The sequence below is a fragment of the Cardiocondyla obscurior genome, linkage group LG03 (assembly GCF_019399895.1).
Source record: "Cardiocondyla obscurior isolate alpha-2009 linkage group LG03, Cobs3.1, whole genome shotgun sequence".
NCBI classification, from domain to species: domain Eukaryota; kingdom Metazoa; phylum Arthropoda; class Insecta; order Hymenoptera; family Formicidae; genus Cardiocondyla; species Cardiocondyla obscurior.
In genome coordinates this window covers 1,482,271-1,495,147 of record NC_091866.1, presented here as the reverse complement: position 1 = coordinate 1,495,147, position 12,877 = coordinate 1,482,271, and the positions used below count along the sequence as shown (strand labels likewise).

The following is a 12,877-nucleotide window of genomic DNA, read 5'->3' as shown; positions in this document are numbered from 1 at the left end:
AATTGTTATAATTTAGAAAAGTTGCGACGAATGCTTTTACATGCAATGTCGCGGTCCTATCCATTGAGAACGCGAACATTCGCGTCGTCGAGTTCTAACAACGGCTAGCGACAAGCGTTGCTGAAGTGCATCGCACAATTGGGGGGGAGGAAGGGGGAGGAAATTCTTGAAATCGACGTCCCATAACTTGCCGCAGTTTACGACGATTCGTCCAGAAGTTAGGACGATGCAGTTATTTCGTTTTTCTTGCCGGCGACTTTTCGCGCCCCTGCCCCATCTCTTTTTTCGTCCGCTCATCCCGCCGCCTTGATCCCTGAACATACCTCGACACTTCTTTCGCACTGAGAGTACAGAAGTTCGTGAACGATCCAGTGGATCTTCGCTTGATAAACTTTCGAAACTCAACTTTCTTTTTCTATTTTCGACGTAGATGTCCCCGATCGCCGTCCGTGCCACGAAATGTTTCAAACGTCAGTAATGCTTGAAAGTGTTAAATTTTCTAAACGTCTCTCGAAATGTAACTGTTTTTCTTGCCCCGGAAAGCTTCTCCACGAATTCGCGTTTCCGGAGTTTGTTTGCTTCACATAAAAATACTTTGATCGATGTTGCAATGATACAATAAATAACGTGTCGTATCGTTTTCGTCATCTCCTCTGAATGAACGTCATGCTGTAGCATATCAGTTATTGAAATTTAACAATTGAAATGGCAAATATGAAACATTCATCTGTGTCTTTGTGATCATTGAATGATATAGTATTTATATGCGCTATAGTGCATATTCATGATATTATAATGTTCAAGATAATTATGCATAGATATTAAAGTGACATGCAAACCGATATTACTGATCGATGTTATAGCTGTGGTTAGTTAACAATAATGAAGCAATAAATGATAATTTCGCCATTCGCATGTAAAGTTACAGAAGAAACAACATACAACGTGATCGATTCTAGTGACATAAGTGTCTCTGTAATAAAGTACAATTATATTGCCTTGTATGTAAATGCACGTAATGATATATTTTAACGTTAGACAGATTGCAAAATGTGTATTGAAATTGTTTGAAACTTTTATCATTTTTGTTGCGTGGATCACACATGAAAGTGTATTAAATAAGCTTCGCTGATGAAAGGCATTCAGTATTTCGATCATCAGAATTTTATGGTTATGACAAAGCGGCGTTACGATTTTATGATTACATCATATATTTTTGCCGCGCCATTATTTCATAATCATTTGCGAGAGAAAATGTTTGAAGCATTCGTGACGACCATTACTGCACACACGATAACGTAATATTCACCAAAAGTTAATTGTAATACGAATTTTTTTTACGCGTAAGCAAATACAATAAATACATTAGTTCATCATGAGGTTTTCACTCCGCTGTAAATTGCAAACACCGAACGAGCTTCTGCGAGGGAAGAGCTTTCTCATTTTTTTCTTTTTTTTTTTTTTACCCGCGATACGATAAGCGTACAAAGAAAAATGACGTTTATTTAATTTTTACATCTTCTTAAAAATAACGGATTAAAAATATCCTATACCGTAACACTTGCACGACGTGTGCGAAGCATTGTGATCGTAACGTCGATTCGCGTACAATCTACCTGCGCGATATGCCCGTGTGTAGGACTGTCCAAAGGGTTTTATCGGAAAATTCGATCGCGTCGCAGGCGCACTAAAAGTACAACGCAGCGGAGCTTACAAAAAAAAAAAAAAAGTGCACGAGAGATAGGGTAAGCGAGACGAAGGGGTGAGGGAGATGAGCCGCGATCGGTGGAGGTTTATAAGAGTGAGAGACAGTAGCCCACCACATTCATCCTGACGAACCATTACTTCCATTCATCGTATTCGCGATACTGATGCGGATACGTGGCTTTTCCGATATATGTGCCCGATGGCGCTATCATTAAAATGACATCGTGAAAGCGGGAAGGGACCACGGGGCCGTGATGGAGAGAGGAAGCGTCAGCGATGTGACCCGCACCCGCTTCGACCTCCATTTCCCGTCGTTGCTCTAAGCATCATAAATCTTGAAAAACCGTTAATCCCCGGCGCTCTTTTATTTCGGCATCACTTTGGCCTAACAGCTTCCAACGATGTTAAATTAATATTAGCAGCAAACGCGTGACGCCGCATGAAAAATGGAATGGCGCTTTCGAAGCAAGAAATGAGAAATGTGCGAATCGCCTAAAGATAACGGATTGTATTAATAGCCTGATTAGTTTGTTCCATCAATAAACCGGCCACTTTTTTAATCTTTATCTGGAGAGCTATATATCTTAATTAATTCCGCGAAGTAGGCGTTATGAATACGACGTGAAATTTTCCACGAAGATTAAATTAATTGTTTGAACTTGTTATATCAACGAAAAAAAAAAAAAAAAAATCTTTAAAAGTCTTTTACATTAAATTTTTTCGATTAATTGTTATATTAACAGAATTTTTCGAAACCAACGTTATTTGATCATCAATACTGGGAATATCGATGCCGGAATAAAATTCATATTTTCGATAAAACAGACACTGCCGGAACGTTCGGATTTTTAAAACCGATGTGCATATTTAATTACAGTATCAGCTCGAGAACAATCAAACTTTGAGCATCCTCAGTTTCGTGCCAACTATAGAGGACGACGGTAAATATTTGACATGCCGTGCGGAAAATCCTCTTATATCGGACAGCGCGTTGGAGGACAAGTGGCGGCTTGACGTACAATACCAGCCGGTGGTCAGTTTAAGGATGGGCGAAACGCTGAATCCGGATGACATCAAAGAGGGCGACGACGTTTACTTCGAATGCAAAGTGCGAGCGAATCCAAAGGTGTACAAGCTCGCCTGGTTTAAAGATGTAAGTATCGCGAGCATTCGCGTGTCCATCACGATATCCGAGGAAACATTTCACGGTATATTTGCGTTTCGTTGTACGCGCGCCCGCTCTCCCGCCGCTTTATGCAAATGTAATTCGTTCTCCATTAGATAAGTTGCGTGCGTAATATTCCACGCGTTCTTTATTGCAACATTCAGTTAGCTCCGTTTGCGCGCGGGCGTTCAAATTACATTATAATTGCAATTAAGCAACACGGTCTTGCGCTAAATTCAGATTCCATTGCTACGGGAAATTGTGCGTTGTTTCAGGGGAAGGAATTAAAGAATAATTCTACAGCGGGTGTTGTTCTGAGCGACCACTCTTTGGTGCTTCAAGGATTGACTCGTTACTCCGCCGGCGATTACACCTGCCTCGCCGCGAACAGCGAGGGGAAAACGGCCAGTAATCCAGTGTCTCTTCAGATAATGTGTAAGTTAAAGGCACAATTAACAGTTCCTCATATAATTACTAGGCAAATTATCTCGGTCGGAAATTGGCCAGGGTAAACAATAGCCTTAATAGCATTGTAGCATATGTCCTTCATAAACGTTGGTTCCCCAATTTCCCTCTCGCAGCTACGATCCCTCGATAATTACTTAATCGATGGTAAGCACCTCCGTGGTGCACACAGGGGGCGAGTACAGCAAGGCGTTTGTCGAACGCATGAGGAACGAACCCGGCGGTTAAGTCGGAGGGCGATGAGACGCGGGATGAAAGATAAAAGGGGGGGACGGAGGGAGGAGCGCGGTAGATAGGGTGTATAGTTTTCTGTGAAACACAGAACGCGGGTTATTCTATTAGAATGGTCGGTGCCCCTGGTGCCAGCCTGGCGTATCTGCATCTTGTAAATGACCTAAGAGGGAAGGAAGGACTGCGATGCATATTCAATGTATGTAAAGCGTAGTTGAATATTCATGTGTGGGTGAACGCAGGCTGGCAATGTGCTAAGCTAGGCCGGAGCAGACGTACAGCGAGGTGTACGTAACCAAAGGAGATCGCAGATCCGTCCCGATGTTCCAAAACCCCCTTTGGAGTTGACGACGTCGATCTTTCGCATTCGCATGGGACTCGGAACAATCCGTGATCACGTCACGATATAATTGTATACGTGCGAATAATGTGTCATGCAATGCAAAGGACTCGTCTCTTGCGTTTATCTCACGCGATTCATTTATAAATTTTTTTATTTCCTTTTGCAGTACGATAATATTACTTTACGATAAATTTAAATTTATTTTGTACAATATACGGCGTATTTTTATCAATTCGATTGGGCGACGCTAAGATAATAAATTTATTACGTGATTTTATTTTAATATATTATTAATAATTTTTTTTTTAATACTTTTAAACAGCAAAACTTTAAAAAAATTTTTAAGATCCTTACAATCCTTATTTCGTACGAATGTATGAGGTAATAAGATCTATACATTCTGCTCCAAACAACTTCAACTGCTTGCAATGCAAATCGTATAAGTACGAAAAGCTTCCCGGTCAACACACATTTGATTCACAAATTTTAGAAGTTTGTTAACATCCATTGTTATACATATGTGTGAAGTATATTCAAATCTTGATAACTTTGAATCTAATAGTAAAAATTAGAAATTAAAATTACTAACTCTACAGCCGCAACTTTTATCGTAAGTTTAAAATCTCTGTAATTATAAAAAAAAATTGTTTTATTTTTAGAATAGACTTTTTTGCTAATACAAATTTCAGAAATGTAGTTAAATTTCAATTTTTATCTAGATTGCAAGATTAATAAATTAACGAACATTTATCGTTGGTCTCTGAAAAATTTATGTGCATATAATATGTGACTCAACTTCCTCGCTAGCTCTAAACATTTATTATGAAACACTTAATCCGTTCACTAGAATAAAGAATAGAGAGAAAAGCGTAGCGTTTGAATGTTTCACAAGCAAGACAAACACTGGTCCAACAATTTGTCTGGTTATTCTGGGGTAACTACAAAGTTATTCAAGAGTTGTATCTTTAAAAAAAACAACACATATCCACGTCAAATATAAAATTTTTGCATTTACCTAAATCATTCTCGGTTTCGAACGATGAAATAGCGAATTTTTAGAAAAAATATTATTTTTACGAATGGAAGGCGAATCAAATAAGATAACTGCGTTGAAAAGTATTTAAAGAAAATAAATGGCTCGATCTCTGGTGTATAAAAGAATCACAAGACATGCCGGAAGAGACGTGTCCAAGAAAGCGCCTTATGATATTTCGCAAAGTAATTTTCACTTCGGAGCACGCTTGTTTATATGAGGTTTCACGTTTGCACGCTTCTTTAATTTTTAGATTATCTTAATTAATACTGCCTGTTTCCGTCTTATCTCAACTATTTCCTGTTCTCGATAAATAAAAAATACGTCCGTCGTTAGCCCGTTTCTATATATTCATTCAGGTTTTATGTTAGTTCGACTTTAAATTTTTCGATTATCTTAATTATTACTGCCTGTTATCGTCCGTCGCATTAAGCGAAGAGATCGGCTTGATTTCTCGACTACTGTCTCTTATCTGCAAAGCGGGCTAAAGCGGACGTTACGCCGAAACGTCTACGTAAGATATTATCCTTTAGTAAACAGAGATACCACTCCGTTGATATGTCGATATGTACATACCGTAACGTGTATAGCGTCTCTCCAACTTCTCATCTTGGCAATTAATTTAGTATCGCATAGACTGTATCAAATTGCAACCAGACAGTCTCTCTATCCGTGATTCCTAGCTTTCGGTCGTAAATCATCACTCCCGCCGTGTGGGACTTCCGCATGTCACGGCCTATCGCAAATACCGGTGTCAAGGGAATTTCCTATTAAACTATCGATCGACCGCGCAACCGGCTGAACGGCGTCGAGCTGCTTCTTCTTCCGTTTGACACACGCGGATCTCTCCGGGATATCGAGCGCGCGCACGCGAGCACCGACGCAGCCCGCGCAACGAAACAGAACGTCGAACATCCATTTAAATCGGCCGATAATATTATTCTACGACAGGAAAGGAATGCCGATTGATTTACGATTATACGTGCGGAGCGTGACCCGGGGGAACATAAATTAATCAGAATAGCTTTTTATGCTTATCACCGGACAATGAAATTTCTCGAGGCAGAAGAACGTCGACTTGCATGCACTTTGTTATACATTAATCTTGACAAGCGGCCCATAAATCACTTCGTACTTCAAACTTTGCGCTACTCCATCGTTGTTCGCAGAAAGGCCACCGTTGGTAAAGTACGACGACTTTGTTTGCAGATGCGCCGGTGTGCAAGGAAGGCAAGAGCGAAGTGGTGGTTGGCGCTTTGAAACAGGAGACTGTGTCGTTAGTGTGTTCCGTGGAGAGCCATCCGGCGCCATTGACTTTCCATTGGACATTCAATAATTCCGGCGAGCTCGTCGAGGTCCCACACTCGCGTTACTCCCATGTATCGGCGCCTGGCGCACCAGACAGCCTGAAAGAGTACCAGCAGTTTCACGGGTTCAGGCTGAACTATACACCAGCCACGGAAATGGATTACGGTACGGTGGCATGCTGGGCGAGCAACCAGGTTGGCAAGCAACGAACACCTTGCCTTTTTCAGGCAAGTACTTTTCCGCCTGTATCTTTTCCCTTCTTTATGTTCCAGCGACTCGCGCGGTTTCTATCGTGCGATTCAGAATTTCGAGCTTTTAGCTTAACGCGCGAGCGTATCGAGTTACGTCCGTGTATAATATCCTATCGTTTAACTATACGATTCCCCTCGTTATCGTCCTACATTTTAATTACATATTCTTGGAAATTATAAATTTATTTTGTTTTAAATGCAATTGTCGTTTCTACATAATCGATAATTAAAAAACATCTTTAATGAGATAGATTTATCGCGTCAGTCTACATATGTTATAGAAACTTTCTCGAAGATTTACAGAGAAAATATAAAATATTAAATTATTAAAAATTATTAAGAATTATTAAATTATTATCAAATTATTATTAAATTATTAAAAATTATTAAAAAAACAATCTGTTAGAGTAATCTTAAAAATTTTACACACACGTACGTAGAAATGGTGCCTTATCGTTAATCGTAATACAGAATTTCGTACGAAGATCGTCGAGAGAGATGTTCTTAATTGATAAGGTTGAAATATGGGATTCTCGCGATTATTACGTCGGTCACGATTCTCAATCGTATCGATATGTTCGATCGAAAAGTGGTTGAATCACTCGTATATACTGTATGTCTCAAATATTCCAGTATTTACACGACGTGCGTCATGTTGCTAGCCATTTCCTTCATAAATTTCATACATTGTATACTCCGGCATCACTATGCTCCATACATTTTCATTTTGATCGATCGACGGCATCAACAAAGAATGCGAGGGTTGCCTTCTTTGACGATACAAACTGTACCCGTATTTGATATGCATATGAGTCTTCGAACGTGTGTAAAGTCGTTTACCGCCGCTGCTGGAAAGATCGATCGCTCCTTTCCCTATTGTAAAAATTGCGATATAGAAGAATGCACGATGTAAACATAGCGGTTAACTATATTGTTAGAGTATGTAGTTGCGTGCGGTGGTACGACGTGGAGGCTGCATTAAGAAACTACCACTCGGTCTAGACTTGGTTCCCACGGGCGAGAAATTGAACTCGGCGCCGCTCGTAACGCGATAAAAAAGTACATTGATCGATTAAGTGCAAGTAAATTTTATCTACGGTCTGCTTGTTTCAGGTTATAGCCGCGGGTCGTCCGTACGCTCTCCACAATTGCAGTGCCACGGAGATGTCGGCTCCTCTGGATATAGAGGAGCTCGGCACGAAATCGGGCACCGGGCTGGTGGTCCGGTGCCTGGAGGGCTACGACGGAGGTCTTCCGATCTACAGTTATCAGTTGGAAGTCGTGTCCGATGAAGAAGGTGGCCCGATTCTCTTAAATAAAACCGTGCCAGCGAGTCCTAACGGGCCGACTTTCGAAGTCGCGGGACTAACGACGGGAAGAAGCTATCGACTTTTCCTCTACGCGATTAACGCGAAGGGAAGGAGCGAACCTGCCATACTTGAGCCAGTAACTTTGAAGGGTGTTGCTATGTACACAACTGGTAAGTACAATCAACTCTTATTTTAGTTTTTGAGTCTACTTTTACATCGACGAGACGAGACCCGTTGTCTCTCGCCCTTTGCTTTTATTCATACGTATAACGGAGTTTGTATCGATACTCTGTCTAAAGTAAGATTATTATTATTTATTTTTCTAATTTTTTTTTTTTTTTAATTTATTCCGAAGAAATACGGTTTGCAAAAAGACAAATATAAAACTTTAACTGAGAAGTTTTCAATGAAGGCAGCCGTAAAACTGTTAAAAATTTCGATAATCGCTGTAAATGTAACGATTTATCTCAAGAATGTCGGGGCTGAATTCTGCGTTTAAGAGAAGCTACGCGAAGTTTTCTCGTTAGCGAAGATGATTATTCTCGTATTACGTGTAAGTAGGGAGGGAGAATGATCTTAAGTCTAAAATGTCTCCGAGTAAGTCGTAAACGAATGACAAGCACAATTTGGCTGACTTATAAAGTTACTAGATAAAGAAACCTGTAGCGATGTAAATTTGCGTTGTAGTGTCACATAAAGTTCTCTTTACGATATACGCTTTACGTTATGTTTGAATATCTTATACTATGCAAAGTACGAACGAGAGAGAAAGAGAACTTATGGCACGTTAATTGTCTCGCTTCTCCACACCGCGCGGAATGGATAGGGCTTCAAAGTACCTTTGCAAATGAAATATTCGCGCTTCATGCGAAGTAGAATTTTCGCTAACTGCGGCAAATAAAAAAAGAGTGATTGCATTGTATTTATCAACCCGCGACTAAACCAGTTTCCTTTCCCGACTTCCTGCATTTACGCTCGTCGATCGTCGGTTGCTGCAGCAATAACAATCGCGCTACATTTTTCTCGTCGGGTCTTGTTGAAAACCGAGCGGAGCGGACGTGCTCTCTGAAAAATGACGCGGCCTGGCCGGAAAAATAAAAGAAAAAAAAAAAAAAAAAAAAAAAACTTCCGTTGAATTTCGCTTTTGACGGTCCATTAGCGTGCGTTCGGACGCGGGTGTGGTTACGGCGCGCGCGGATAGCGCCTATTATACCCGGTGATAGCCGTCGCAAGGACGGCGGATATGATCGCAATTTCACAAATACTGCGAACAGACGCGTCAGTATTGCAATTAGTCGGTTAACCGACCCCCGTAGTCTCCTCGCTGTTCCCGACGACAGGCTCACACTGTGGTCGGCGATGTTGTGAGCCAGGATGTGAGGAGAACGGGAGGTAAGCGGGTGGTCTACCGCCCGGATAGAGGTGGAAGCGACTAGTACCGGTAGGAGAGTTTGTAATGCTGAACGCAGCACAACGCAACCACAGGTATCGGGCTCTGCGGACCTTGCAATTAACAAAACAGATTACTCTCAATCAACGAACACCTATACCCGCTTCGGTGCACGGGACGTGACAGTTTCACTGGCTTTCTACGACTCCCCATGTGATTCCATGGGGAAATAGCAAACAGCGCGCGTCCTGCGTTGATTTGAGCTGTGGTCAGTTGGCTCCTTCCCTTGACCCGAATCCGAAGAAATTCGAAATAGCGAAAAAAGGGAGAGGTTTATCTAATCGCGAAGGTACACGTACGTGCTGTCAGGATATTTATTTTTATTAAGAGAATTATTTTATCATTTTGTACGTAAGAAATTGAGATTACGACGAAAAAATAAATTAAAGTAACTTTGTTTCTTATTTAATTTTTGTTAATTAGGTAATAATACAATTTAATTTTTTTCCGCGTAGGCTTACAAATTTAATCGATTTAAAAAAAATATATATCGCGCCTATCTTGCGATCGATAAAAACTGGCAATTTAGAAAGCGGGCTAAAAAAAAAGTTTAACATATATATTTATTCTCTGATAAGTTTATTTATCAAAGGAATTATTTATTCGCACTGTCGAGAGAACTCTTTCTCTTTTCGTGTAACGGCAAAGGGGAAACATTCTCTGACGTCTCGGTACATTTTCTTGTAATATTGGTGGTGTTAAACCATGTTGCAAACTTGAAAGGCATCAAACTCAAAGAACTTATCGTCCGAGCGTCTGTTCGTGCTGTCGCTCGTCGACACGAAAAAGCCAAAACGCAAGAACGTAATCGCCGGGTTGATCGATGTGCTGCAGACTGCATTACATACCAAAAATTGCTGGAAGGTTGGCGTGCTCGAATTCAGCTGCGGCGAACGGAAGCTAGCTTCCGCCGCTTTAATACGCAAAAGTAAAAGGTTGCTGCGTGCTTCTTGTTTCGGCAAATATTACGAGTCGGGCCAATAAATACAACGAGCCTCTCGCGCGAGCAGTGCCGATGTACGAACGATTGGGTAGCATAACATTTGCACAAGCATCCCCGGACTGACGGGGCCTCGATCGCCCCCTTTTCCATTCTGAGCAATGCTCCGATTATAATAGACTCTATTCGTGCGGTTCCGGCAACGTAATAGAAAGTCATTGGTAACATACGGTCGCGGGTCAACACGGGGTTAATTCAGTTTACCACCGATTTCCAACGCCACCAACCACGTAGTCTCGCCATCCCACGTCTTCATGTTCCCTCCACATCCTCTCTTCGTCGTCGGCCTTCACCGCCGATTTCAACCCTCCTTACTCTCCCCCTCGCTCTCTCCTTCCTTCCTTCCTTCCTTCCTTCTTCGCTAATTCCGACACGCCTGACTTTGCACTCTAGTTCTCTGTGTGCGAGGGTGGCGAGGTGCAAATATTGATTTGACGACCGTAACCTCGCGGCGCTGATTTGCCCGAATGGCGGCCTGTCTACGAACCATCGAAGCCAATTTGCGGGCTCTTTGTATTGTCCCCGTCTAGCATTGTCCTATAAAGAGCCGCAGGCATTCGTTAGCGACAAAAGGCACTGCGCCAGCTTTTGTACTGCATCTTTAACATCTGCGTCTATTTATTATAATCGTCGAAATCAATATTCTATATTATATCCTTTATTTCGTAATAATCGCGACGCGTATGTACATATACAAATAAATTTCAACAGATAACACGAGATTTTAGAAAATTACTTCGGAGTCCGTATATCTGCGTAAAAATTAAATAATTTGAAAAATCTCTTATTAAAGTACGGCGAAGTTTGATACTAGAGTAGATATGTAACTGTATATAATTTATGCCCCGGCACAGAGAGAATGGAGACGAATCTCCACTTTCCACTCCTCGCTTATCACGTTTTGAAACAAATACTTCCCTTTTCCTTTACTCCGACAAACCGTTGCGGTTCGCGCCCGAGATCTACCGCTGAAATGTTTTTGCGTATCTTACCGGCACCACCCCGCGAGGAACAAGAAGTGGCTGCGAACGAACGAGACACTAGTCGGTAACGATACCGACATGCCGGGAAGAAGATATGATTCAAGCCGAGAAGTTCCTCACGCCGCAGCATGAGAACGAGAAAAACGGTAACTCAGCGCGGCACGCCACGGTAGCGCAAGAAAACAAGCGCGAGGAATAAAAGCGGCGAGGCAAGTCTGCGGTGGCTAAGACAAGTACCAAGAAAATTGTGTAGTGGCCTCTCACCGTCATCCCCCTATTCCGTAACCTCTCATTGAACGGATACTGGCTGATCCATTAGTAAAATTAAACGGATGACGAATATCCTGCCTCCTTCCGCGCGGTAACGTCGACCCGCGCGCCGGTTCTGCGTAATAAAAAAGAAAAAAAAGAAAAGAAAAAAAAAAATAGCGGTAAGAGAAGAAATATCTCTTTCTCTTCTTGTACCACTATCTTCAAACACGGTGTGCTAGCCCGACGGCGAGAAAAGAGGCAGCGACGGCGGAAAGGCGGAGGAAAAACAGAAGGCAGAAACGAGATACCGCGGATGGGAGGGTAAGGATACTCGGGTTGCTAGGGGTGATCCAAATATTCTTGTTGGAAACTCCATTTCGCATATAAGTCGCGTAACTCACCGAAAAAGGATTACTAGGATTTTCGGATTAATTCCAAAAGTTTTGCATCAAGCGAAGGATGCGATAAACATCGCGATACAAATTTATGCGGGCTGTTATTATAGATGATAAAGAAGTTAAGCTCGCCTCGTTTATATTCGACACTGGGGATCTTTAAACAGAGACATTCGCGAGAAAAGCGAACATAATTATCTCGGGGAAAAAGAGAAAACTCCTGCAACATCCAGCTTACGTTAACGAGAAAAAAAAAAAAAAAAACTCCCAGCCGTTCCTCCCGGCGATCGATCGCTTCCTTAACTCAAGGTTTTCAAGGTCTTTCGAAAATTTTGGCACTCTTACATGTAGCAGTCGGTTATTTGGCCTCGGGGGCTGCTACGCGGACGATTTCGGAATGCAATTCTCTAAAATTGGTTTTTCGGGGCTTCTGCAAAATTACTTCGATTTGGAACAAATTACTTTATTCGTTCCCCTCCCGAAGAGTGACTCGCTCGCAGAGATCTCCCCTCGTGAAAATCTTCATTGTTTGCGTCCCGAATACCCGGATTTATAGTCTCATTTTCCCACGGTTTCATGTGTTTCCTTACGTTTTCGACGGTACGCGGTGTCATCGGGTAAGAAGATAATGATGAGGAAAGAGGTGGCGATGTGCTGCTGCTTTCGATCAAAGCGAATTCGATTTATCGTACTATGATTGACATTGTTTTCATAAAACGTGCAACAGGCCGTACATCTCCGCAAAAGATACGAGATCCACCGACAAGATAAACGGGAACGTCAATATTAACTCATTCCCCGCGCTACAGCGAGCCGAAATACGTCGATGCTTATGCAGCGGATTGCTGGCAGGTGATATTTCACAACGCTGCTAGCAAGTTGATTCCACGACACCGTGGACGTGTTCGAAATTTGACAGCGTGTGTAATATATTTTACAAAGCAGTTGTGAGTTTTTGCAAATGTCTTCGCGAAACTTTTAATT

At 41.9% G+C, this 12,877-nt stretch overlaps 1 protein-coding gene and 1 long non-coding RNA gene across 2 annotated transcripts in view; one reads left to right on the top strand and one right to left on the bottom strand.

Annotated features, from left to right (window-relative positions):
- The window catches only part of LOC139101359 (uncharacterized), a 203,011-nt gene that overhangs the window by 97,418 nt on the left and 92,716 nt on the right, over window positions 1-12,877 (bottom strand). The window lies entirely within an intron of this gene.
- The window catches only part of LOC139101358 (neural cell adhesion molecule 2), a 92,032-nt gene that overhangs the window by 68,541 nt on the left and 10,614 nt on the right, over window positions 1-12,877 (top strand). The window contains exons 6-9 of the mRNA XM_070654430.1: window positions 2,585-2,860; window positions 3,148-3,307; window positions 6,154-6,479; window positions 7,617-7,983. Of these exons, the coding sequence (XP_070510531.1) occupies window positions 2,585-2,860; window positions 3,148-3,307; window positions 6,154-6,479; window positions 7,617-7,983 (1,129 nt within the window). The remainder of the gene's footprint in view (window positions 1-2,584; window positions 2,861-3,147; window positions 3,308-6,153; window positions 6,480-7,616; window positions 7,984-12,877) is intronic.